General features: G+C 45.7%; 1 protein-coding gene across 1 annotated transcript in view; it reads left to right on the forward strand.

Moving 5' to 3' along the window:
• The window catches only part of enah (ENAH actin regulator), a 115969-nt gene that overhangs the window by 43137 nt on the left and 46696 nt on the right, over positions 1 to 26136 (forward strand). Inside the window, exon 3 of the mRNA XM_082961484.1 lies at positions 1101 to 1278. Coding sequence (XP_082817610.1) covers positions 1101 to 1278 — 178 coding nt within the window. The remainder of the gene's footprint in view (positions 1 to 1100; positions 1279 to 26136) is intronic.

The following is a 26136-nucleotide window of genomic DNA, read 5'->3' on the forward strand; positions in this document are numbered from 1 at the left end:
ACATGGCTAAACACGACTCCAACACCATTAAGTTTGCTGACAACACAACGGTGGTAGGCCGGATCACCGACAACGATGAGACAGCCTATAGGGAGGAGGTCGGCGATCTGGCAGTGTGGTGCCAGGACAACAACCTCTCCCTCAACGTGAGCAAGACAAAGGAGCTGATTGTGAACTACAGGAAAAGGTGGGCCGAACACACACCCGGTAACATCGACAGGGCTGGAGTGGGTTGAGAGTTTCAAGTTCCATGGTGTTCACATCACCAACAAACTGTCATGGTTCAAACACACCAAGAAAGTTGTGAAGAGGGCACAACAATGCCTTTTCCCCCTCAGGAGTCTGAAAAGATTTGGCATGGGCCCCCAGATCCTCAAAAAGTTCTACAGCTGCACCATCGAGAGTATCTTGACCGGTTGCATCACTGCCTGGTATGGAAACTGATCGGCATCCAACCGTAAGCTGCTACAGACTGGAGTGAGTACGTCCCAGTACATCACTGGGGCCAAGCTTCCTGCCATCCAGGACCTATATACTAGGCGGTGTCAGAGGAAGGCCAAAAAAATTGTCAGACTCCAGTCACCCAAGTCATAGACTGTTCTCTCTGCTACCAAGTCTACGTCCAAAAGGCTCCTTATTAACAGGTTCTACCCCCAAGCAATAAGACTGCTGAATAATTCATCAAGTGTCCACCCGGACTATTTGCACTGACACGGCCCCTTTTTGTTTTTACACTGCTGCTACTCGCTGTGTATTATCTATGCATAGTCACTTTACCCCTAACTACATGTACAAATGACCTTGACTAACCGGTACCCCGTGTACATAGCCTCGTTATTTTATTGTTGCTTTTTATTATTATATTTTTTGCTTTCGTTTATTTCGTAAATATTTTCTTAACCAACAATAGAGTTAAGGGCTTGTAAGTAAGCATTTCACGCTAAGGTCTACCTACACCTGTTGTATTCGACACGTGACAAATACAATTTGATTTGATAATTGTTTTGAGCATCACAAGTACTCCTCTAAGGAATTGAAATTAGCTATCAAAACCATCTCAAAAACCATCCCTCTCTCTCCCCCTTTCTATTCTTCTCCAGGTGGTAATAAACTGTGCCATTCCCAAGGGGCTCAAGTACAACCAGGCCACACAGACCTTCCACCAGTGGCGCGATGCCAGGCAGGTCTACGGACTCAACTTTGGCAGCAAGGAGGATGCCAACGTATTCGCCAGTGCCATGATGCATGCCCTGGAGGTGCTCAACTCTCAGGACACAGGTGAGGGTGAGCTCTGCTGACCGACGAAGAATATCTGCTGTAATGACCTGAGATATCCAGCTCTCTTTGGTGTTTTGACAAATGAGAGGTGTTCTTGCCTGTTGCCGTCCTGTTGCCACACCCATTGCAAGTAGTCGTAGTGAGAGGTGTCCTGGATGTTTAGTGGGCAAGGATGCACAGCTCTTGGCTGGTGTAGAAGCTGGGCAAGGGTTAGCCTTGGAGTGCTGTACTCAGACACACTGGTTAACGTGACTAGGTATTGGTGGATTTAAGCAGGACCCAAGAGGTAGAGCGAAACCCTCTATAAATGTCATCACAGTTGAGCGTCACATTAAAACTACAGTACTTGACCAGACATTTGCCCAAGGCACTTTAAAAATATATTTTTGTGTTTACAGTCCACACAGATGACTCATCAATGTTTTGCCTCACTTTGCAGAATTTTTTGCTTCACTAAGCTGAATATGGTCGGGTGAGGGGGGGGAATAAAAATACAAAGAAATGATTTCCGTCTAATTCTTTTTGATCCGCTGTTTATATTGGTTTGGTAGAATGACTCTTGTCCTCAGAGTGAGGTCAAATGTTTACTGAGGACCTGCTCTCGTAAAATTGGATGCAGTTAGACGTTCTGATGTGTGTCTTGGGAGGTGTGTGTGTGTGTGTGTGTGTGTGTGTGTGTGTGTGTGTGTGTTGGGGAAGTCTGGTTCTGGAGCAGGGGCCTAGTGAGGGGCTCAATCAAGGCCCTGTTCCTGACCACCTCCCTCTGTGGCTGCAACAACTTGTGACAAGGCCCTCAGGGATTCCACATAACAGCAGTCACACTGAGCCTAGTATCTCTCACCAGGCTGTTTAGGCCTTTTAGTCAAACTGTTTACTTATTGCTAACAAATGATGCATTGTTTTCAGTGGTGGCCATTTCTGTTTTCCAGATATGATTAATCAGAGGAAAGGCTAGCAAGCGGCTGGCCTGGCAGTGTTCTGGGGGGGGATAGCTACAATGTATCTGTATTCTCTCCAAGCAGCAGTCTGCTGAGCCCAGCCCACAGAGTTACCTCAGATAGAGTGGCCTTGGAACAGACTGTGATTATGCTGGTTGCCTGCGCTGCCTTAGCTTAATTTGTTGACGGATGCGATGAGCCACTGCGTCTAATGTGAATAGCTTTCCTGTAATCTCCACCACCACGCCTGAGTAATATACACACTGTAGCTCTGGTGATATTTCCTCAATGAGGGCTGGCTGCCTGGGACAGAGAGAGGTGTGTTTGGTTGTTGGTAATATGATTGCAGAGCGGATCATCAGTCATTTTGAGAGATCCGACGGTTGTTGTTTTTCAACGCACACTGCACCCAATCTCTTCTCTGATGGGAAAGTTACTGTTTTATAGTCTCCTTGCCACTGGAATAAGACTGACTGAAGTTCAGAAGCTATTTAACCAAGTCTTTATGAATGAATCCAGGTTTCAAAGCAAATACACTTTTATTTGTCACATGCGTCGTAGACAACGGGTGTAGACTAACAGTGAAGTGCTTTCTTACTGGTCATTCTCCGACAATGCAGAGTTGAAGATGAGATATGAAAAAAAGTATACACATAAATAGCGACACTTGGAAAAAATACACAGTGAATAAATAATAAAAAATAATGTGTAAAAATAACATTGTTATATAGGGAGTAGAAAATATTGTAGCTGGGAGTACCATTACTGAGTCAATGTGCAGAGGTACGAGATAATTGAGGTGTATATATACTGTTTTTTTTTTTTTTTGAGGATCTGAGGACCTATGCAAAATCTTTTCAGCCTCCTGAGGAGGAGAGGCGCTGTTGTGCTCTCCATGACTATGGACGATGATATATTCTTGATGACGTGGACACCGAGGAACTTGAAACTCTCAACCTGCTCCACTACAGCCCTGTCGATGTCAATGGGGGCGTGCTCGGCCCTCCGTTTCCTGTAGTCCACGATCAGCTCCTTTGTCTTAATGACATTGAGGGAGAAGTTGTTGTCCTGGCACCACACTGCCAGGTTTCTGACCACCTCCCTATAGGCTCTCATTGTCGTTGGTGATCAGGCCTACCAGCGTCGTGTCGTCAGCAAACTTAATGAAGGTGTTGGGGTCGTGCGTGGCCAAGCAGTCGTGGGTGAACGGAGTACAGGAGGGGACTAAGCGCGCACCTCTGAGGGGCCTCCGTGTTGAGGGTCTGTGTGATGGATGTGTTGCCTAGAGTTAACAATAACCACCTTCAGGCGGCCCATTAGGAAGTTCAGGATCCAGTTAGAGGGAGGTGTTCAGTCCCAAGGACCTTAGCTTAGTGATGAGCTTTGAAGGCACTATGGTGTGTAACGCTGAGTTGTCAATGAACAGCATTCTCATGTAGGTGTTCCTCTTGTTCCAGAGGGAAAGGGCACTGTGGTGTGCAATGGAGATTGCGTCATCTGTGGATCTGTTGGGGCGGCATGCGAACTGGAGTGGGTCCAGAGTGTCTGGGATCAAAATCAAATTGTATTTGTCACATGCGCTGAATACTATAGGTGTAGACCTTACTATGAAATGCTTACTTACACGTCCTTAAAAAAAGGATCCGCCCCCTTTAAAAAAAAAAAATTGCCTAAAATGACAACCAAATCTAACTGCCTGTAGCTCAGGCCCTGAAGCAAGGATATGCATTTGAAAGGAAACACTTTGAAGTTTGTGGAAATGTGAAAGGAATGTAGGAAAATATAACACAATAGATCTGGTAAAAGGTAATACAAAGAAACAATCAACCATTCTTTTGTATTTTTTTGTACCATCTTTGAAATGCAAGAGAAAGGTCGTAATGTATTATTCCTGCCCGGGTGCAATTTAGATTTTGGCCACTAGATGGCAGCAGTGTATGTGCAGTTTTAGACTGATCAAATCAAACTTTGTCACATGCGCCAAATGCAACAAGTGTAGACTTTACCATGAAATGCTAACTTACAAGCCCTTAACCAACAGTGCAGTTCAAGAAGAGTTAAGAAAATATATACAGGGGGTACTGGTACCGAGTCAGTGTGCGGGGGTACAGGTTAGTTGAGGTAATTTGTACATGTAGGTGGGGGTGAAGTGACTATGCATAGATAATAAACAGAGTAGAAGCAGTGTACAAAAGCGATGGGAGTGTGTCAATGTAAATTGTCCGGTGGCGATTTTATTAATTGTTTTGCAGTCTTGTGGCTTGGGGGTAGAATCTGTTAAGAAGCCTTTTGACCTATACTTGGCGCTCCGGTACCGCTTGCTGTGCGGTAGCAGAGAGAACAGTCTATGAGTAGGGTGGCTGGAGTCTTTGGCAATTTTTAGGGCCTTCCTCTGATAACGGATGATGATGATGGTGTTGATGTGAGCCATGACCAGCCTTTCAAAGCATTTTATTGTTCCAGATGTGAGTGCTACAGGGTGATTAGTCATTTAGTCAGGTTATCTTGGCATTCTTGGGTACATGGACTATGGTGGTCTTGTTAAAACATGTAGGTATTAGACTGGTAAAAAAAAAAACATGAGCTGGCGCACACCCAGAATAATAGTTTGTGTGGAGGTGCTGACTAGCACCCTGAGGAAGGCACAATGATGTTGAAACGTTGGTGCGACTTTCTTTATTTTGATAGTTTATGGTATTACAGACTGGGTCAGGGAAAGGTTGAAAATGTCAGTGAAGACACTTGCCAACTGGTCAGCGCATGTTCTGAGTACACGTCCTGGTAATCCGTCTGGCTCTGCGGCCTTGTGAATGTTAACCTGTTTAAATGTCTTACTCACATTGGCTATGGAGAGCGTGATCACACAGTCAACTGGAACAGCTGGTGCTCTCACGCATGATTGTGTTGCTTGCCTTGAAGCAAGCATAGAAGGCATTTAGCTTGTCGGATAGGCTCGTGTCACTGTGCAGCTCGTGGCTGGGTTTCCCTTTGTAATCTGTGATAGTTTGTAAGTCCTGCCACATCTGACGAACATCAGAGTAGTAGGATTCGATCTTCGTCCCTTGTTGACGCTTTGCCTGTGATGGTTCGTCGGAAGACATAGTGGGATTTCTTATAAGTGTCCGGGTTAGAGTCCCACTCCTTGCCTTTAGCTCAGTGAGGATGTTGCCTGTAATCCATGGCTTCTGGTTGGGATATGCATGTACGTCGCTTTGGCGATGAGGTTGTCGATGGACTTAGTTCGTTTTATTGAATATTTAAAGTATACAATATACTTGCAGTGAAGCCACTCAACTACATTACATTAGTCATCTAACAGACTTCCATCCAAAGCGACACACACAAGCAACCAGGGTCAACGCCCTGCTCAAGGGCACGTTGACAGTTCTCCCACAAGGTCAAAAACAGGGACCCGAATGAGTGATCCATCAGCCACCAGCCCAAGCTCCCAACCACCAGGCCACCAACCCTCCAAGATTCCCCCCATAGTTCCCCAAGAGCTGCCGCTAAACCATCCAAGGGCCCCCCCCCGAGAAAATAAATAAATACAATAATTCCATTCCCCCTCAAGACCCCCCCCCCCCCCCCCCCTCAAATGCACCAACAACCAACAAAATATAAAAAAGACAAAGGAAAAACAGAAAACAACAAAGCAAAAAACAAAAGACATCAAGGACAACAAAAATCACAGCAAGGCCAACTGAATATGTTAGTGCATGTATGGCACTATTTACGTGTGTGTCCGTGAATGAGAGCGTGTGTATATTGCATGTGTACGAACACCTGCACGGCATCAGCCTCAGGCAATCCGGCATTAACTGTAACAACACTGCCCCTCAGTGTCATTCAAACTTACTTTTTGTTATGTTTTATATTGACTTTATTTTTTAAGCTTTTTATCTTTGACCGTCATTCTATCCCCCGCCCAGCAACTCCACTCCCACTTGTCTCCAATTCCACATGCGGCTTTCTATACACCATATATCTTTCAACTATGCTGTGATGTTTAAAATACATGCAGTCCGTGGATTCTATTTGATTAGATAGATTGTGAGTTGAAGATAAATACTTTTACTAAGAGGTGTTTGTAACTGACTGACCCAGTCTCTCAACAGTACTATTTCTAGGGTACATTTTTCATAAATGTTATGCATTTTCAGCCATTCCTGAACCTGAGACCAAAAACATGCTACCTGAGGGCAATACCAAAAGAAATGGTCTTGATTCTGTATCCTCACAACAAAATCTGCAGAGCTTCGATGATTGTATGCCCCAAATATTCAACATTTTGTTGGTGGCAAGAATTTCATATAATTTTAGCTGAAAAGCATGAAGTCTTGAATCTTGCGTCATTTTATATATCAACTCATACACCCTGTACCGTGGAATCGGTACATCAAAAATCTCTTCCCAACTATTTTGCAATCTGTATGGCACAGCTGTCAACATCCTGGTCCTCATGAAACTGGTATAGTTTCCTATTTATGCCGTTTTTATTCCTCTGTCAGTTTTGATCCTTTATATTGGGCAGACAGACCAGTTCCCTACCTCCTCCTCCATTTTTGGGGGTAATGCTGTAATCAATTGGTTGTAATCTTGGATTGAGTTCCCATGCAATTCGGAAAACTCCATGAAAGACATAACTCTACCATTCCAATTTACAATATCATTTAAAAACAACATACTGTTTTCAAATATCTTTCCCATAAATACAGTTCTTTCAGCCATAATATTTGTTGTATCTTTTCAGGGGGATGAAATTGAAATTGGAGCCAGCTTTGCAGTGCTTGTTTGAAAAAGAGAGATACTTTGAAAAAAGTATCATTTTCAATTAATCGAAAATGAGACATGGCAATCTGCACAAAGGCAAAAATACAATTTTTAAGCAATGGATGAGCTTTTCTTAGTAATCTACTTGAACCATTTAGGGTTCAAATAAAACTTTTGAATGAGTGAAGCTTTTAGAGAGGTTTAGTGCTTTTATATTTAATTATCTCAACCCACCCGTCTTGTCTGCGACAAACCATCAAACAGGCAAAGCGTCAATACAGGGCTAAGATTGAATCATACTACACCGGCTCCGATGCTCGTCTTATGTGGCAGGGCTTGCAAACTATTAGACTACAAAGGGAAGCATAGCTGCGAGCTGCCCAGTGACACAAGCCTACCAGACGAGCTAAATCACTTCTATGCTCGCTTCGAGGCAAGCAACACTGAGGCATGCATGAGAGCATCAGCTGTTCTGGATGACTGTGTGATCACGCTCTCCGTAGCCGACGTAAGACCTTTAAACAGGTCAACATACACAAGGCTGCGGGGCTAGACGGATTACCAGGACGTGTGCTCCGGGAATGTGCTGACCAACTGGCAGGTGTCTTCACTGACATTTTCAACATGTCTCTGATTGAGTCTGTAATAACATGTTTCAAGCAGACCACCATAGTCCCTGTGCCCAGGAACACAGAGGCAACCTGCCTAAATGACTACAGACCCGTAGCACCCACGTCCGTAGCCATGAAGTGCTTTGAAAGGCTGGTAATGGCTCCCATCAACACCATTATCCCAGAAACCCTAGACCCAACAGATCCACAGATGATGCAAACTCTATTGCACTCCACACTGCCCTTTCCCACCTGGACAAAAGGAACACTTATGTGAGAATGCTATTCATTGACTACAGCTCAGCATTCAACACCATAGTACCCTCAAAGCTCATCACTAAGCTAAGGATCCTGGGACTAAACGCCTCCCTCTGCAACTGGATCCTGGACTTCCTGATGGGCCGCCCCCAGGTGGTGAGGGTAGGTAGCAACACATCTGCAATGCTGATCCTCAACACTGGAGCCCCCCAGGGGTGCGTGCTCAGTCCCCTCCTGTACTCCCTGTTCACCCACGACTGCATGGCCAGGCACGACTCCAACACCATCATTAAGTTTGCAGACGACACAAAAGTGGTAGGCCTGATCAATGACGAGACAGCGTATAGGGAGAAGGTCAGAGACCTGGCCGGGTGGTGCCAGAATAACAACCTATCCCTCAACGTAACCAAGACAAAGGAGATGATTGTGGACTACAGGAAAAGGAGGACCGAATACGCCCCCATTCTCATCGACAGGGCTGTAGTGGAGCAGGTTGAGAGCTTCAAGTTCCTCGGTGTCCACATCACCAACAAACTAGAATGGTCCAAACACACCAAGACAGTCGTGAAGAGGCATGACAAAGCCTATTCCCCCTCAGGAAACTAAAAATATTTGGCATGGGTCTTGAGATCCTCAAAAGGTTCTACAGCTGCACCATCAAGAGCATCCTGACTGGTTGCATCACTGCCTGGTACGGAAATTGCTCGGCTAGTGCGTATAGCTCAGTACTTAACTGGGGCTAAGCTGCCTGCCATCCAGGACCTCTACACCAGGCAGTGTCAGAGGAAGGCCTTAAAAATTGTCAAAGACCCCAGCCACCCCAGTCATAGACTGTTCTCTACTACCGCATGGCATGCGGTACCAGAGTGCCAAGTCTATGACAAAAAGGCTTCTCAACAGTTTCTACCCCCAAGCCATAAGACTCCTGAACAGGTAATCAAATGGCTACCCAGACTATTTGCATTGTGTGCCCCCCCCCCAGCCCCTCTTACGCTGCTGCTACTCTCTGTTTATCATATATGCACAGTCACTTTAACTATACATTCATGTACATATGTACATACTACCTCAATTGGCTTGACCAACCAGTGCTCCCGCACATTGGCTAACCGGGCTATCTGCATTGTGTCCCGCCACCCACCACCTGCCAACCCCTCTTTACGCTACTGCTACTCTCTGTTCATCATATATGCATAGTCACTTTAACCATATCTACATGTACATACTACCTCAATCAGCCTGACTAACTGGTGTCTGTATGTAGCCTCGCTACTTTTATAGCCTCGCTACTGTTTTTCAGTCTTTTACTGTTTTTTTTTACTTCTTTACTTAGCTATTGTTCACCTAATACGTTTTTTTGCACTATTGGTTAGAGGCTGTAAGTAAGCATTTCACTATAAGGCCTACACCTGTTGTATTCGGCACACGTGACAAATAAACTTTGATTTGATTTAGCGTCCCAGATAAAGCAAAATATTTTTGGCTCATATGATTTGAGAACTAATCAGGAGTAGGCAGCGCCATGAGTGAGTAAACTGAGATATATGACTAAGGAGTTAGTCAATGAAATGTTTCCATAAATATACAGGTGTTTACCTCTCCATAGTTGCATGATCTTGTCTATTTTTTAAAGTTTTCTATTGAAATTCATTGTGGAGAGCTCATTTATAGATTTTGTGACATGAATACCAAGTATGTCTACTTCACCGTTTTTTATAGGTAAACTGCACGGTAATGTACATTTTATTTTTACGTAATATTGTACACTTATCATAATTACCGTAATTTCCGGACTGTAAGCCGCAACTTTTTTCCCAGGCTTTGAACCTCGCGGCTTAAACAATGACGCGGCTAATATATGGATTTTTCCCACTTTCAATTTTTTTGGGAAGGAGATGACTTCAGTGGTTTCAGTGCACAGGAGGAGGAGGATAGTGACGACTGACTTTCTTGGTAGGCAACTGTTTACTGCAATTTTTTATTTTTGTTACAAGCCGTGTTTCGTTAAAGCCTGTGTAAAGTTCATTTGTTTCAATGTACTGGTAGGCACCTGCGGCTTATAGACACGTGCGGCTTATTTATGTTCAAAATACTATATATATATATTTTTTTTAATTCAGTGGGTGCAGCTTATATTCAGGTGCACTCAATAGTCCGGAAAGTATGGTAGGTAAAACGGATTTTATTTTTCCCGCGTTAAAATCACCGGCACCTAGGTGCACTGCCTCTGGATTAGCTTTTTCTTGTTGGCTTACGGCCCTATATAGCTCGTTTAGTGCCGTCTAAGTGCCAGCATTGGTGTGTGGCGGTATATTGACAGCTACAAAAAATATAGATCTCTTGGTAAATTAGTATGATATTTAACACAGTTGTTATGAGAACCCTGAACATTGCATATCCTAGCTGCCTCTGCCCTTGTCCCTTACCCTGCCTCTGCCCTTGTCCCTTACCCTGCCTCTGCCCTTGTCCCTTACCCTGCCTCTACCCCTGTCCCTTACCCTGCCTCCCTCCTTGCCTCTGCCCCTGTCGCTTACCTGTCACCCTCTCCGACTCTCCCCCTGTCCTTCAGCTCTTTGTCCCCGACTAGCTTATCCCCTGACTAGTGTATCTGGCTCTGTTTACCCCAGTGACCTCTAGCCCTCATCTCTCCCTGAGGCTGAATGCTTGGTTCTCACTGAACTTTTCTAGCCTGTATTAATTACCCAATAGTGATGCGCTCGATTATGGGAATGGTGATGACATTTCCAGCGGTGTGGGTGTTCTCACACTATCAAAGCCTGCCTGTTGCAGCCTGCCTCTGACAGGAGGAGACCCTGGGGTCTGCTTGCACTTTGAAGGAGTCTAAGGATATCCTCAACGTGTGCATGTATGTGTGAGAGAGGGAGCGAGTGAGGATGTGTCAGTCCTCGCCAATTCCCCTGTCTGTTTGCAACAACGTTTGTAGTCTAAGCTGTCTTAATAACGACATAACCAAGGGCTTTTCTCTCAGACGCCCTCTTCCTCTCTCCTTCCTTCCCTTCTCTATCCTCCTCTCTCGCTCTGCTGTTCTCCTTTGTTTTTCTTTCTCCCCTCGTTAGAGAAGGGGGGTTGTTAGCTGTTATTCTTTTTTGCTGAACTCCTCCAGTGCTGAGTTTGCAGAATTCCCCTGTGTTTGGTTGGGGGCTTAGACTTGGTGCTGGAGGCTGAGGCTGGTTGTCGCGGCAGGGGATCTGCTCTGGAGCCGAGACTGAGGCTGCATATGGGCTAGACTGGGATGGAGGCTGGGAGCTGGAGCGCCACGGGCTTTATAACGCAGAGAGTGTTATGCTGGCCCTACCAAAGCCCTGCCAGGCTGGCAGAGGGAAAAGGCGAGGCGAGGTACGATGGGACACTAATTGGCCCAGCCTCAGTCAGAGCCCCATTTGTGTTCAGTAAGCTGTTTACAGCAGCACAGTCCAGCACAGTGATGGGGCCGGATGGGGCCTGATGGTGTTGGATAGGCCTGACTGGATGGGGTTTCAGCGACCATAGAGGGCTGGAACAGGCTGACACGCCACTGAAGGCACGCCACTGAAGGCACGCCACTGAAGGCACGCCACTGAAGGCACGCCACTGAAGGCACGCCACTGAAGGCACGCCACTGAAGGCACGCCACTGAAGGCACGCCACTGAAGGCACGCCACTGAAGGCACGCCACTGAAGGCACGCCACTGAGGCCCAGTGCAGCCAAGCTTTCTCCTATACTTGTCCTTAACTGAGATGGAAACATGTATTGTGTGCAGTAGTTCTCGTCAGGGGTGTGCAGAGAGGAGCTGAACACTTACACAGGTTCGGTTACAGGCTACAGCTGAGTTACAGCAACCCTGTTCGTGAGCAACTTTGTTTGAGAGGCACTTTGAGAACTGTAGTTAAGATATGGATGTGATTTTCTGCTCTTCTCTGCCTCCTGTTGGTTGTATGTAGAACTGTGCAGAGGCACTCCAGTGTTATTCTTATCATCCAATGTGATGGTACTCCTGTTCTATTAGGTGTCCCTTTTAGACAAGATAAGCCTTCCATGACACGAGGCTCAACATCATTCACTCCCAGGACTGGGGTTCATCACCGGACAAGAGAGGAATGGACTCACGCTATCTTTTTATAATACTTGTTATTTCACCGCTAGCTAAATCCAGTGTTGACATGATTGACTGAGGCCTCTTCTGCCTGTGGCCTGTGCTGAATGTAGATCCAGCTGCTGTCTGTTCTGTTGCATTCTCTGCACTGTGATTGATCCTGCCTCTCTCTCGCCATTGTTCCTCCACTGGAAAACGGATGCTGCTGCTTGGGAGGAGGAGAGAAGAAAAACGCAGGGGGAGGATTCTGTCTTTTGCTGGCAGTGCAGGATTTTACTGCCTTTGGTGTAAGTGTGTAGCTCTTTCTCTTGAATGAGTGTGTGTGTGTGTGTGTGTGTGCTTTATATGTGCACATGCGTGTCTCCTACTGTACTTCCAGAAAGCCCTCCTCTCTCCCTATATCCCTAGAGTTTCTAGGGTCTCTATAGTATCTGGTCTAATTTTAGCAGAGTGAAATGTGTGGTTGGGAATCACATGGCAGGCAGTCGGAGCTAGGCTGACACTGACACCAGAGCTGTCTCTGCTTACCGTGCTGCTATTGCCTGAGATTGTGTGGCATGTGGGCTTTTCTAAAATAAATGGCTGTTGTCACCTTCCTTCCCAGTCAGATAAAACACTAAATGAGTGACTGAGCCACAGGACAAAGGGCAGAGCGGACTCCTGGAGATCAGGGACGTCATGGGTTCAGAGTTCATGTTTCCTCTGTTTAGGCCCTGTGATGAGGTGTTGTATCCCGCAGACAGACAGATGAGTACATATTCTAACTATGAGCTATCTGACTGTCTGTATGGAAATGTGAAATTTGGTTTACCCAGAAACCAGCCGGTCCAAACCAAACTGCACCTTTTCTGTGTTTAGCGTGGAGCCCCAGGTGCTGTAATTTGAACCATTGTCAGAACAGCAACAGAACAGCACTGGGAGTGTGTTTCTCGTCCTCTTTGCCGAGAAGGTGTGTGGGTGTGTGTGTGTGTGTGTGTGTGTGTGTGTGTGTGTGTGTGTGTGTGTGTGTGTGTGTGTGTGTGTGCGCACGCCAAGACAAAGGATTGATCGGTTACCGTCAGAGACGAGGCAGTGTTTGTGGTCTGGTGAGGTCATGTGATGTTTGGAAGGTCGAGGGTTTCTGGTAATACACATCAGTCTGGTGGAGCCTGTCTGTGACCCTCCTCAGGTCACACCAAAGCAACTGTGTTCTCCCCATGTCTAGGTCCAACCTCATTGATCCCCAAGTCAAAGAGCTGTAGTGTGGTGCTGAATGTGTTGGGCAGTAGGGACGTTAGTTCTGGGCTTTGACCTGAGCTCCCTCTGTGTGTGTCGGTCATGTTCTGTAACCCATAGAGGCCCATACAGACAGATGTCCTCAGTCTACCTCCCTCTCTCTGCTCTCCTAAAATGGGTAAAAAAGGACTGGACTGAAGGTCCGGTCAGGCCGCTGGGCGCCGGTCAGTGTTCTGGTCTGGCTGTAATCCCCTCCTTTTCATCTGGCTGTTGACAGATTGCTGGAGAGAGAGGAAAAAGAGACATAAGAGAAATGAGGCAGTGTGCGAGAAAGGGCCATGTAAGGCTACAAAGCACCAAGTTGAAAGGCAGAGGGAAAGTGGTTTTCAGACGTGGTCCTGTAACAAACTCCACAGCTTCTGTTTGGGTCTTCATGTTGACAGACGGCCATCTGAGCCCCGGGACAAACAGCTGAACACAGTCTGACTCGACACAGTGGGGTCCCTCTCTTTGGGGGGTCCCCTGGCCCCCTAAACCTCCACCCATTGCCCTGTGCAGCCCCCGTTCTGCCCACTACACCCCTAGCAACACAGCCCAGCCTGGCAGCATGGTGTGAGGGACCAGTGGTAGATTTATTGATGGGCACCTTTTTGGGGGTATAAATACCGTGTTGTGATGGCCTGTTGACAGAGCAGAATACAGGGCGAGTGTGTCTGTTACCATTACTTCCTCAGTGTGAGAACAACGCGGGAGCTGTGGTTCTGTGTGGCCTACTGTTGCCCGTCATAGAAACAAGCTGCATCCCTGAGCCAAAAGAAGTTTGTTTTTGCAGCTAAAGGCCCTGCCTTTTTAAACGAGTGCAGACAGAGAGAGTAAGGGGGTTGGACACTGACACCCTCCACCGTGTCTCAGGGTGTCTGCTGTGTTGCTTTCTTAACTCATGCCACCATGTCAACCCCATTGCGTCACTGGGCCAGTCGAGATGGAGGTTGCTGTGACGTGAGTCCCTACTGCCTGCCTCACTTTTTGTTGATGAGCTCATGCTCTTTGGCACCATACTGCCGTAATAACCCACGCTGCTGAGAGGTTCTCCAGCTAGCCAGCCTGCTACTACTACTACTAACACTGACAGAACAGCTGCCCTGCACGGCCCAGAGAGTGAAACCCCAGCACTGTGCCTACCAGAGACTACAACACTGTACTTATCAGGGAAGGAGACCAGAGAGGGAGAGACCAGACATTGAGAGCAGTGTGATCAGAGAGCGAGAGAGGGACCAGGGCCTGCTGTTTTTAGATTTGTGTCCCAGTCCAGGGTGGGTGCTGTCCTGTTTGGTGCTCCACACCCTGCTGCCTCAGATCTCTTTCAGCCCTCTTCTGCTCCTCTGTGAGGGGGAGAGACTACTGCTGCTGTTTGGTGCTGGCACTGTAGAGACAGAGGAAGGCCCTCCAGGCGTCCACAGACATGCCTGCTCCCTGAGTGAGCTGATTCCAACTGCAGCAGAATATCAGTCGCGCTCAGATCATCCTCAGCAGTGAGTAGAGCTGGACTGGAGGGGTTTGATTTGGAGGAGGATTTGGGGGGTGTAGTGAGACAGCTGATGGGAAGAAAGGGTGGTGCAGGAGTGGGAGGGAGCAGATGACTACACCACTGATTGCATGTTGCAGAGCGTTAGTTGAACAGGAAGTACAACTGACTGAGTTCCTCTCTTACTAACACAACTAGTGCTAACAAGTCCTTATGTAACTTGTATAACATGAATGTTTTATGCTCTATTTGAGATGTCAGTGAAAGAGGTGTTAGTTGCCTGTAGTGTAACCTGCTATATATTATACACTGTCCCGATAGGCGATGGACACAGTTCATCTGGAAGGAAGATGGAGTCCTCTTATGATTGGTCAGAGATCAGTTGCTCTTCCTTTTGATTGGCTAAGCTGTGTTCCATACTTTGGTGCTCTGTAGCAACAGTCTAAGAAGCCCCTGGCTGAAAGAGAAAGGGCAAGGAGATGGAGGGCAGCCTTGACCTCTGTTTCTGTGCTTAGACGATCTTTGAAAGATAATTAAATCACTTAAAAGTGTTCCTGAGTCTCCTAGCTACGGAGTCAGAAACACAGGCTCTGTTCAGTCCACACAAATAATTCAACCCTCGAGGGAGAGGAGAGAAAAGGTACATTTAGGCATAGATCTGAATGCTGCTCCATTCTTATGCCCTCAACACCAGTGTTCAGTTGGCTTCGTTCAGCTAGCTCTGTGTTTTCGGTTGGAGGCGAACCCTGTGGAAAGCTCTGTCTCTCCTCTCTCGGTTGTGACAGCTTTAGGGTCATGAGGATATGTCTTTGTTGCATGCTGCTTGGCTCGCAAAACTGATGATTCCTATAGTGCAGTTAGGATCAGCAGCAGAACACCAGGGCTTTCTCATTAAAATAGGCTGTGTTTAGGCAACATTCCTGCTGACTATCCAGTGCTAAAGGCATGGCTGCTAATTGGGACACACATGTCCTTACAATGCAAAACAGTTGCATTTGGGTCTAGCCCTTGGATGCTGTGTCTTTGGGGCACGTTTCCTGGGTGCTGTGTCTTTTGGGGCTAGTTTCCTGGGTGCTGTGTCTTTTGGGGCTAGTTTCCTGGGTGCTGTGTCTTTGGGGCTAGTTTCCTGGGTGCTGTGTCTTTTGGGGCTAGTTTCCTGGGTGCTGTGTCTTTTGGGGCTAGTTTCCTGGGTGCTGTGTCTTTTGGGGCTAGTTTCCTGGGTGCTGTGTCTTTTGGGGCTCGTTTCCTGGGTGCTGTGTCTTTTGGGGCTCGTTTCCTGGGTGCTGTGTCTTTTGGGGCTCGTTTCCTGGGTGCTGTGTCTTTTGGGGCTAGTTTCCTGGGTGCTGTCTTTTGGGGCTCGTTTCCTGGGTGCTGTGTCTTTTGGGGCTCGTTTCCTGGGTGCTGTGTCTTTGGGGCACGTTTCCTGGGTGCTGTGTCTTTGGGGCTCGTTTCCTGGGTGCTGTGTCTTTTGGGGCTAGTTTCCTGGGTGCTGTGTCTTTGGGGCACGTTTCCTGGGTGCTGTGTCTTTGGGGCTCGTTTCCTGGGTGCTGTCTTTTGGGGCTCGTTTCCTGGGTGCTGTGTCTTTTGGGGCTCGTTTCCTGGGTGCTGTGTCTTTTGGGGCTCGTTTCCTGGGTGCTGTGTCTTTTGGGGCTCGTTTCCTGGGTGCTGTGTCTTTTGGGGCTCGTTTCCTGGGTGCTGTGTCTTTTGGGGCTCGTTTCCTGGGTGCTGTGTCTTTTGGGGCTCGTTTCCTGGGTGCTCCGTGGGGGCAGTTACTTCCGAGGCGTTGGCAGAGCTCCATGATGAACTCATCCACAGGTGCCCGTTGGCCTGGTCTGGGGTTGTATAGCCCGGGCTCCTCCCCTAACACGGTGGCCAGAAATAACATGTTTACCTTCTCCTATGGATGAAGGGGGGCCTGCGCTGCGTCTGCTTATGGGCGTACTGTTTTCGAGACGGGCAGCTTTTATTAGGTAACTTTACGTCAGACCTGAGCTGAGGCATCCGGGCCCCTGAGCTGGCCTGGTGTCAGGTGCTGCGTCTCGGTGGCCTTGCCTGTGGAAATGGATATGGCTAGCTGTGCTACTGACAGCCCTGCTAAGGACAGGGGGGAGGGGTCACTTTCCTACTGACACCTAGACCCCCAGTCTCTCCCTCCGCCCCAGAATAAGACCCCACCTTGGAGAAGAGGGTGAAAGGGATTGAGGTCTTGGGTGTAGTGTATACGGCCTGCCCTGTCATTACGTTTGTCTACCCGTCTGTACTGTATGCCTGTCTCCCTATGGGAGACGGGAAATGGTTGCACTGCAGCAGCCATGAATAATATATCACAGGCTGTCTGTGATTGCAGACTCCTCGAAAGCTGTTTTTGTAACCGTAAAGGAAGTAGGCTTAATGTTCTGACATGCAACACCTACCATCATCCATCACCACACCCCCAGTCCTGTTGCCACGGACGGTGAACTGACCTGTGACAACTGCTCAACCTGATTGGCACCCCAAACTGCAGTGAAACTGTTTATAGCCACTTCTATCCAGGCGTAGAGAGCCTGCGGAGTCAGGAGGACCAATCATCTGCTCTCTGACTCTTCATCCTTTTTCTTGGGAGTTTTTCTCCCAGCATCCACACATCTGTTGGCCTGTTCACAGTAGCAGCACTCAATTTCACAAAATGGGGTTAGCCATTGTTTAAGAGTGCTGTGACGATATCAGTATCGTGGTACTTGGAAACAAACCTAATTATGGTGTCATCCAATCACATTTCTTTGTTTTCCAAGCTATGTCACACAATATTTTACATACAACAGGTTTTTAAAGGACCAACTAGTTTGGTCTGCTTCATGTTTTCTTTTTTGCCTTTGAAAAAATATTGCGATACTGGTATATTCACAGGCCTATTGTTTAGACACTGCATATTTGTGAGTGTTATGCTGCGAGACAACGGACTCCTGCTTTTGGGGGGGGGTCTCATTTGTGGGTTTCAACCAGTGTTACAGCAGCAGTGTTGGGTTTGTAATTAGACGGGTGGTGTTACAGCAGCAGTGTTGGGTTTGTAATTAGACGGGTGGTGTTACAGCAGCAGTGTTGGGTTTGTAATTAGACGGGTGGTGTTACTGCAGCAGTGTTGGGGTTGTAATGAGACGGGTGGTGTTACAGCAGCAGTGTTGGGGTTGTAATGAGACGGGTGGTGTTACAGCAGCAGTGTTGGGGTTGTAATGAGACGGGTGGTGTTACAGCAGCAGTGTTGGGGTTGTAATGAGATGGGTGGTGTTACAGCAGCAGTGTTGGGGTTGTAATGAGACGGGTGGTGTTACAGCAGCAGTGTTTACATTTACGTGTTGGGGTTCTAATGAGACGGGTGGTGTTACTGCAGCAGTGTTGGGGTTCTAATGAGACGGGTGGTGTTACAGCAGCAGTGTTGGGGTTCTAATGAGACGGGTGGTGTTACAGCAGCAGTGTTGGGGTTCTAATGAGACGGGTGGTGTTGCTGCAGCAGTGTTGGGGTTCTAATGAGACGGGTGGTGTTGCAGCAGCAGTGTTGGGGTTCTAATGAGACGGGTGGTGTTGCTGCAGCAGTGTTGGGGTTCTAATGAGACGGGTGGTGTTGCTGCAGCAGTGTTGGGGTTCTAATGAGACGGGTGGTGTTACAGCAGCAGTGTTGGGGTTCTAATGAGACGGGTGGTGTTACTGCAGCAGTGTTGGGGTTCTAATGAGACGGGTGGTGTTACTGCAGCAGTGTTGGGGTTCTAATGAGACGGGTGGTGTTGCTGCAGCAGTGTTGGGGTTCTAATGAGACGGGTGGTGTTGCTGCAGCAGTGTTGGGGTTCTAATGAGACGGGTGGTGTTACTGCAGCAGTGTTGGGGTTCTAATGAGACGGGTGGTGTTACTGCAGCAGTGTTGGGGTTCTAATGAGACGGGTGGTGTTACCACAGCAGTGTTGGGGTTGTCATGAGACGGGTGGTGTTACAGCAGCAGTGTTGGGGTTGTCATGAGACGGGCGGTGTTACCACAGCGGGGTTGGGGTTGTAATGAGACGGGTGGTGTTACAGCAGCAATGGTAGTGATGGAACACTTGGGGACATGTTATGTCTATTGCCACATATAATTGTCTAATATCTGTATTGTGAGACCGAGAGAACAGGCTGATGTTTTAGTGGAGATGGAGACTTGTTTTGGCCCTCTTGTGGTTGCTTTGATTCCTGATTGGTGGAATTGGGTGACAATTCTGATGAGATTTGATTAATTGGAAATGAGCACAGTTCTGAATGACTTACTAGTGGTTGCTATTGAACATGGCTATTGCTTCACTATGTTTTTGCTTTTCTGATACCAAAGTCCTGAACAGTAAACAATGTTGGCAGTACAGTTTGTCTGTTTGACCTGAAAATGCATGTGTAGTGGAATGAGAATTGGCAGATGTACCAACTCATGTGTAACTGTGTCTCCTCGCTTGTCCCTGTTAGTAAAATGTAGAGAGACTGTGGGTAATACGCTGGTCTCCCGTCTCTCTCAACATGATTGATCAATAACCATTACCTGAGATGGCCTCCCAAAAAGTAATTTTGGCTCCCCTCAAGTACAGTACATCAGTCATGATTTCCTCTCCAACTTACTTCCCCTCTTTCGGGGGAACCAAAATAGGTAGCTGAAAGACATTTCCACATGACCTACAGAATATATTTGAATATTGAGCTTCACATGTTGGTAATTTCTAATCTTATGGCTAAGAATTCAACGGAAAATCTGTCAGTTAAAAATAACTTATGGTATTACAATGTTTACTTTCTTAAGTTGGTCACAGGTCCTCTTCCTCTTCTTGACCCAGCCCAAGTGAATGGATGACCTTGCTGATGGTTGAGGAAGGTTTCTCTCTGTATGGAGCCCAGATAAAGTAGCAATGGGGATCAAAGTTGTTAAATAGTTTAAATACAATGCTGATGAATACAACCACTGGACAATGGATGAAGATACACTGAACTTTTAGAATTGTTTAAATCATCATATATTGACTGAATTATAGCACATAAACACTGTACTAGCATGGACAAATAATGGAGTTCAGGCTTTTTGGTGGTAGTTCAGGCATTCAATTTGTTGTAATATGTCACTTTTCTTATAACGCACTATCAGGTATTTAAAAATAATGATAAATACAATTTTATTTGCCTCATTAATGATCCATTACAGTTGTCACGTTCTGTTACCATAATTCTACAAGTGTGTAAAGAGAAGGATACCCACGCGATTTAAAATCAAAACGCTCCTCTCTAGATTACATCTATCTATAAATACTGAAAATTGTTTGCGAGATCAGACATAATATCACTATAATCCCAGTGTTCCTTTTTGGGAAATTGCTTTCATTTCAGCACATTACTGTATTAAAATGACTTTTTTTAATTGCACAAAAAATCTACACTCGCCAAAATAGTGTTTTTCTTGTGATGTGTCAAGACGGTGGGTTAAATCCTCAGAAGTAACAGTGGGAAAGAGTCGCAGAGTACAATGAAACTAATCAATATAGTGAGATTTAAGTGACAAGCTGATCCCGACTGGAGCAGCGGTCTAACACACTGCATCTCAGTGCTAGAGGCATCACTACAGTCCCTGGTTCGATTCCAGGCTGTATCACAACTGGCTGTAATTGGGAGTCCAATAGGGTGGCGCACAATTGGCCCAGCGTCGTTAGGGTTTGGCCAGGGTAGGCTGTTATTGTAAATAAGAATTTTGTTCTTAACTGACTTAAATAGAGGTTACATAAATACAAATCTAATAAAAAAACACAGGAAATACTGTAGATATTCTCAGATGGGTGGGGCATGCGTGTTGCTAGATAAAAGGTCAGAACATTGTTCATTATTACATTCTCAGGAGCCCACCAATTCTAAAATTGAAGTAAAAAAACTAAACATGGTTGCAATAAATAGAAATGTCCAAATAATTTGAATGAACCATTTCATGCATTATGGCGGTGCTATTCAAAGTTGGGTTGCAACTGCGGGGGAACTGCAGTGGGGTCGGCAATAAAAAATCTATAAAATAATTCAGTGGACAGTCCCACAGTTGACAGTGCATGTCAGAGCAAAAACCAAGCCATGAGGTGGAAGGAATTGTCCATAGAGCTCCGTGACAGGATTGTGTCGCAGCACAGATCTGGGGAAGGGTACCAAAAAATGTCTGTGGCATTGAAGTTCCCCAAGAACACAGAGTTTGGAACCACCAAGACTTCCTAGAGCTGGCCGCCCGGTCAAACTGAGCAATCGGGGAAGAAGAGCCTTGGTCAGGGAGGTGGCCAAGAACCCGATGGTCACTCTGACAGTGCTCTAGAGTTCCTCTGTGGAGATGGGAAAACCTTCCAGAAGAACAACCATCTCTGCAGTACTCCACCAATCAGGCCTTTATGGTAGAGTGGCCAGATGGAAGCCACTCCTCAGTGAAAGGAACATGACAGCCCGCTTGGAGTTGGCCAAGAGGCACCTAAAGACTCTCAGACCATGAGAAACAAGATTATCTGGTCTGATGAAACCAAGATTGAACTCTTTGACCTGAATGCCAAGCGTCACGTCTGGAGGAAACCTGGCACCATCCCTACAGTGAAGCATGGTGGTGGCAGCATCATGCTGTGAGGATGTTTTTCAGCGGCAGGGACTGGGAGACTAGTCAGGATTGAGGCAAAGATGAACGGCGCAAAGTACAGAGATCCTTAATGAAAACCTGCTCCAGAGCGCTCAGGACCTCAGACTTCACCTTCCAACAGGACCATGACACTAAGCACAAAGCCAAGACAACGGAGGAGTCTGCAGAGAAGAATGGGAGAAACTCCCCAAATACAGGTGTGCCAAGCTTTTAGCGTCATATCCAAGAAGACTCGATGCTGTAATCACTGACAAAAGTGCTTCAACAAAGTACTGAGTATAGGGTCTGAATGCTTATGTAAATGTGATTTCAGTTTTTTTATTTTTAATACATTTGCAAAAATGTATACCTATTTTTGCTTTGTCATTATGGGGTATTGTGTGTAGATTGAGGGAAATCAATTTTAGAATAAGGCTGTAACATTACAAAATGAATGTAGAAAAAGTTAAGGGGTCTGAATACTTTCAGAAGGCACTGTATATAAACTTTTTTTTAAAACAATTTTGAAAATTAAAAATTGAGGACATTTACTTATTTTTTTGATAAGAGCTGAAAATGCAATGAATTTAACATTTTGTTGATGCAAAAATAGACATTTACTAATTTTTAAGGTTATGTCATTAGATTTGGGGTAGGGTCATGAAGTTATTGGGTGAAAAAATTGGGGTCCCCAGAAATTCTTGTAGGAAAAATGGGGTCCCTGCCGAAAAGTTTGAATTAATTAGAGCTTTGAATTTGACCTCTGGTGTGACATCATAATGAATGCTAATATTAAGGTTTAAGGGGGAATGGAAACTCTAGGATTTAGAACGCCAGCTAAATGTAAATTGCCATTTTGATTGAATACATCTCTTAGCTTAGATTTACTTCCTAAAGTGTTTCCATTCCTCTTTAAGGATTCTCAAAACTATTTTTACTCTTTATTAGTTATATCACTGTGTGAAGTATTTTATTTTCATTGGATGCCATGGTTCTAACTTCAGCAGTATATATGGGCTCTGCCTGGTCCTCTTTATCAGTATGACTGGTTCATGATGACTCATCCCCAAAGACCCCCAACTCACAGGTTCCAGGTCAGATTGCAGGTCAGCAGGCCAGGGAGTGATTCATGTCTTCCTGACCCAGGAAAAGTGAAATAGGACAGGATAGGCTGGACCTGGGGAATAGATGCACTACAGGGGCTGTAAGGGGCTGAAACACAACAGTACTGTTTCACAGAAAGAGGAAAACCCCCCCAAGACTACTCTCATTTCTTCCTCCCCTCCTTTCATCTCCCCCGTTGATCTGGGAGGAAAGAAACATGTAGTTAATTAGCAAAGAATACATTAGAAGAGGAAGCCCATCATGCTGTGTTTGTACAATACTTTTATGGTCTGGTGAGGAAACGCACAAAGGGACCAATGCAGTGTGATCAGAGGAAAGCTCAGATTTCTTGTTTGTACCTCTTTCTCTAGTATTCATCACTCTTCATATTTTCCATGCCACTGTTTCCTTTTCATTTTCTTTTTCTCTTTTTTTTGTCTTCCCTCTGGGTTTTTTTAGTTGGTTTTTCTCGAGAATTGACACACCGATTCACTGTCGTTTATTCTTCTCATTCTCGGAGTGGCAACGTTCTTTGCAGAGTTCACAACCTGCTACACTTGTGAGAAACAAGTTATTTCATACCATTTAGTTTGAATAAAAAAAATACATTTTTGGAGCGCTCCATGTGAGCAAATGAGCATGTGTCTGGACTCTGTCTTGTTTCTCTGTCCTATTGATCTTGACGGTGTGCGAACACCTACATAAAGTAGGTCTAGGCTACCTGGCCTGCTGCGCGCAAATGTAGGAAAGTGCCCAATATGGGGATCTCTGATTTCTGACCTCCACTAATAATAAGCTGAGCTTCTCAGTAATTTTTTCTTCACCTCACACATTAAGTCAATGAAGTCAGTTGTTTATTTTTTTTACATCCATTGCGAATGATAGGCTAATAGTTCCTCACAGTAGTTGAAAAACCTTTCCAACATTCTCCCCCTCGGTAATCACCAGGCCTCCGTGTGAAAGAGCAAAATGTCATGCTCTGATGAGCCCATATATTTCCAGTGGAAACGTCATAAAATACCTGAACACTGTTCCCTGGCCTTGTGTAAAAACAGCTGTCTCAAGCTCACTGGCGCAGGAAACTCTGAGGGCCCGGAATAGGCTAGTTAATACAATGTTACAAGTTCGCTTGCGACAGCTTCAGTACAGATCCAATTTATTGTATAAAATCAATGTTGCACTTCATTAGAGATCGCTCAAGTCAAGAAGGATAGAAAGGGAGCAGATAGGCATAGATATGAATGTGATTGGAAGAACCTGAATTTATCTACAGTTTTTATTTTTGTCGGCTTTATGTATTTTTACTTAGTTGATCATTTTTTCTTAGTTGACAATGGAAGTGTTAAGCCTGATGCTGCATTGGCCAATTTGGTGTAACCGATGTGAAATGGCTAGTTAGTTAGCGGTGGTGCGCGCTAATAGCGTTTCAATCGGTGACGTCACTCGCTCTGAGACTTGAAGTAGGGTTGCCCCTTGCGTTGCAAGGGCCGCGGCTTTTGTGGCGCGATGGGTAACGATGCTTCGTGGGGTGTCAGTTGTTGATGCGTGCAAGGGTCCCTGGTTCGAGCCCAGGTTGGGGCGAAGAGAGGGACGGAACCTACACTGTTACATTGGCATATAGGCTATCTCTGAGTTCCATGCACTAATTTCTTTAGCCAATGGCTCATGGTTTAGGCCTGTCAATGTGTTCATATGGCAGAGGCTGGTGCTCTCGCATTAGTTGAATTTTAGATTTTTTTTTATTTGAATTCAGATTTGTATTAACCACGTGACAATGATGTTGACAATTGAAAAAGTGAAACTGTTCCACGAAAATGTGAATATGAAAATCATAACTGGCACGCAGATCGGTAGAAATGGTAGGATAAATTCTTAGCTTCCCCAAATTTAACTCACTCGTGTTAGCTTGAAAAATGCGGTTCTTATTTTCTTATTCGCCATGATCAGCTCAGAAATAGACAAATAGGTCTACAAACCTTGAAATCGCTAATTACCCTGACACTATAGCCCACTGAGTGAAAACTCCTGGACAGCAGTTGGGAGTAGTCTGATTTCATTCTGTGGGCTACTGTCCATTTTACTTTGACCAGTCCTGTTTTTAGGATATGGTGTGTTAACATCTTAATTCATATTCACATTGAAGGACATTTTTATTTGATTTGGGTGCCGTTTAGACGATTTGATCAGAAACATGATATAAAAAGTGTCTGTCATAAATGTGGTTGCTCTGTAGGCTACAGAAAAGGCCACGGAGTCTATATACTCGTTCTACCGTATAGGCTACATGACTAATGTTAGATGACTTTGACGGAGTGTTAATGGAGCGCTGTGCATCTCTACAACAGCACCATTGAGAGGCGTGCTGGGCATGGACAAAATACATAATTTGCTCCCTTTGGCAAAGGTGGGCACTGCTTATCATGGAGTGGCATCAGCACTCACCTTAATAACCCATATGCCACTGGGTGAGAGACATTTTCATTGTTTTGGGGCAGAATTATGTGAGGTGTTGGAGTGGTCTTGATCAGTTTAGCTGGGAAGAATTCCGCCCTCGTCAATCTGCTGCTCTGGACGGCTGCCTAATGGGCCGGCCCTGCTTATTGTTATTTTAAACTACGTCTTTAGGGGTACGTAGTGTTTGTCCTGTCCTGTGGAGTGAGTTGTTGATGGTGGTGCAGTGAACTGTTCAGTACACACACGACACACACCCTGTTGATGCAATGTGTGGTCATTGTGGACGCCTGGGTTGTGTTAACACAAACAGAAGCTGAGCTGACATTAATTGGTAGTGCTCTGGACAGAGGATGGAGCAGCAAGCCTCACCCACATTACCCAGCACTGCTGCTGTTGCCCTGCCTGATATTTATTTCATTTAGTTTCATGTGTACTATGGCAGCTGTAAGCTGAATTACAGTAACGCATACAATAACGATTTGCATATATTAGATCTATACAACGAATTGAACAAAAATCAAAAACATCAGGGAATCGACACAAGAATGAAAGTCTAACGGTCTGCGCGGTGGAGGGAACATCTTGGGCACAGTCATTGCCAGGGAGGTTGGTGATATCAGAGTCCGACAGGTCCGCAGCCATCAGCACACCTAGCTGTCCCCAGTCTGTCCTATGTAGCTGGCTAGCTACTCCTCTGTTTACAGATGTGCAGCCGCTGGTGTCAGAAAGCTCACCATACACCGGTAATTGTCCGGGGCGTCTGCTATCTCCACAATCTCTCGCTGCACTTCTCCTCTGCCGCTCCAGCTGTTGAAGCCGATGACCGCATTCAAACTAAAACAACTAGTTCCAGTTGAAGTTAGCTTGCTGCATAGTATGCTAGCTAGCCAGGCAAATTTTAACTGACTTGTATGCAGTGTTGGAAAAACCCGAACAAAATCCCTGGATTATTGATACATTCTCATTTAACTATCAACAACAAGTTTATGAAAAAAAGACAACTAAATAATATGTACACAATGTATAGGTGTCATTAAGTTATGCTGCCGTTACAGCACATAACAACCATGAGAAAAAAATGGCTAGGTCCTAATCTCTAATACTTATTGATTTTAGTGGTTGGAAAAGGAATTTGCTTTATTAGGTTTGGTGATTAGTTTACAGAACATAAATCTAGGCCTTCTAGAAAAGAGCTAGTTTCTTTACTGTTCACTGCTGGTGTACAGTATGGGGAAAAATATAATAATAATAATAAACCATTCCCCCTGTACTTATT

Source organism: Salmo salar, chromosome 15 (genome assembly GCF_965601325.2).
Source record: "Salmo salar chromosome 15, fSalSal1, whole genome shotgun sequence".
Lineage (NCBI taxonomy): Eukaryota > Metazoa > Chordata > Actinopteri > Salmoniformes > Salmonidae > Salmo > Salmo salar.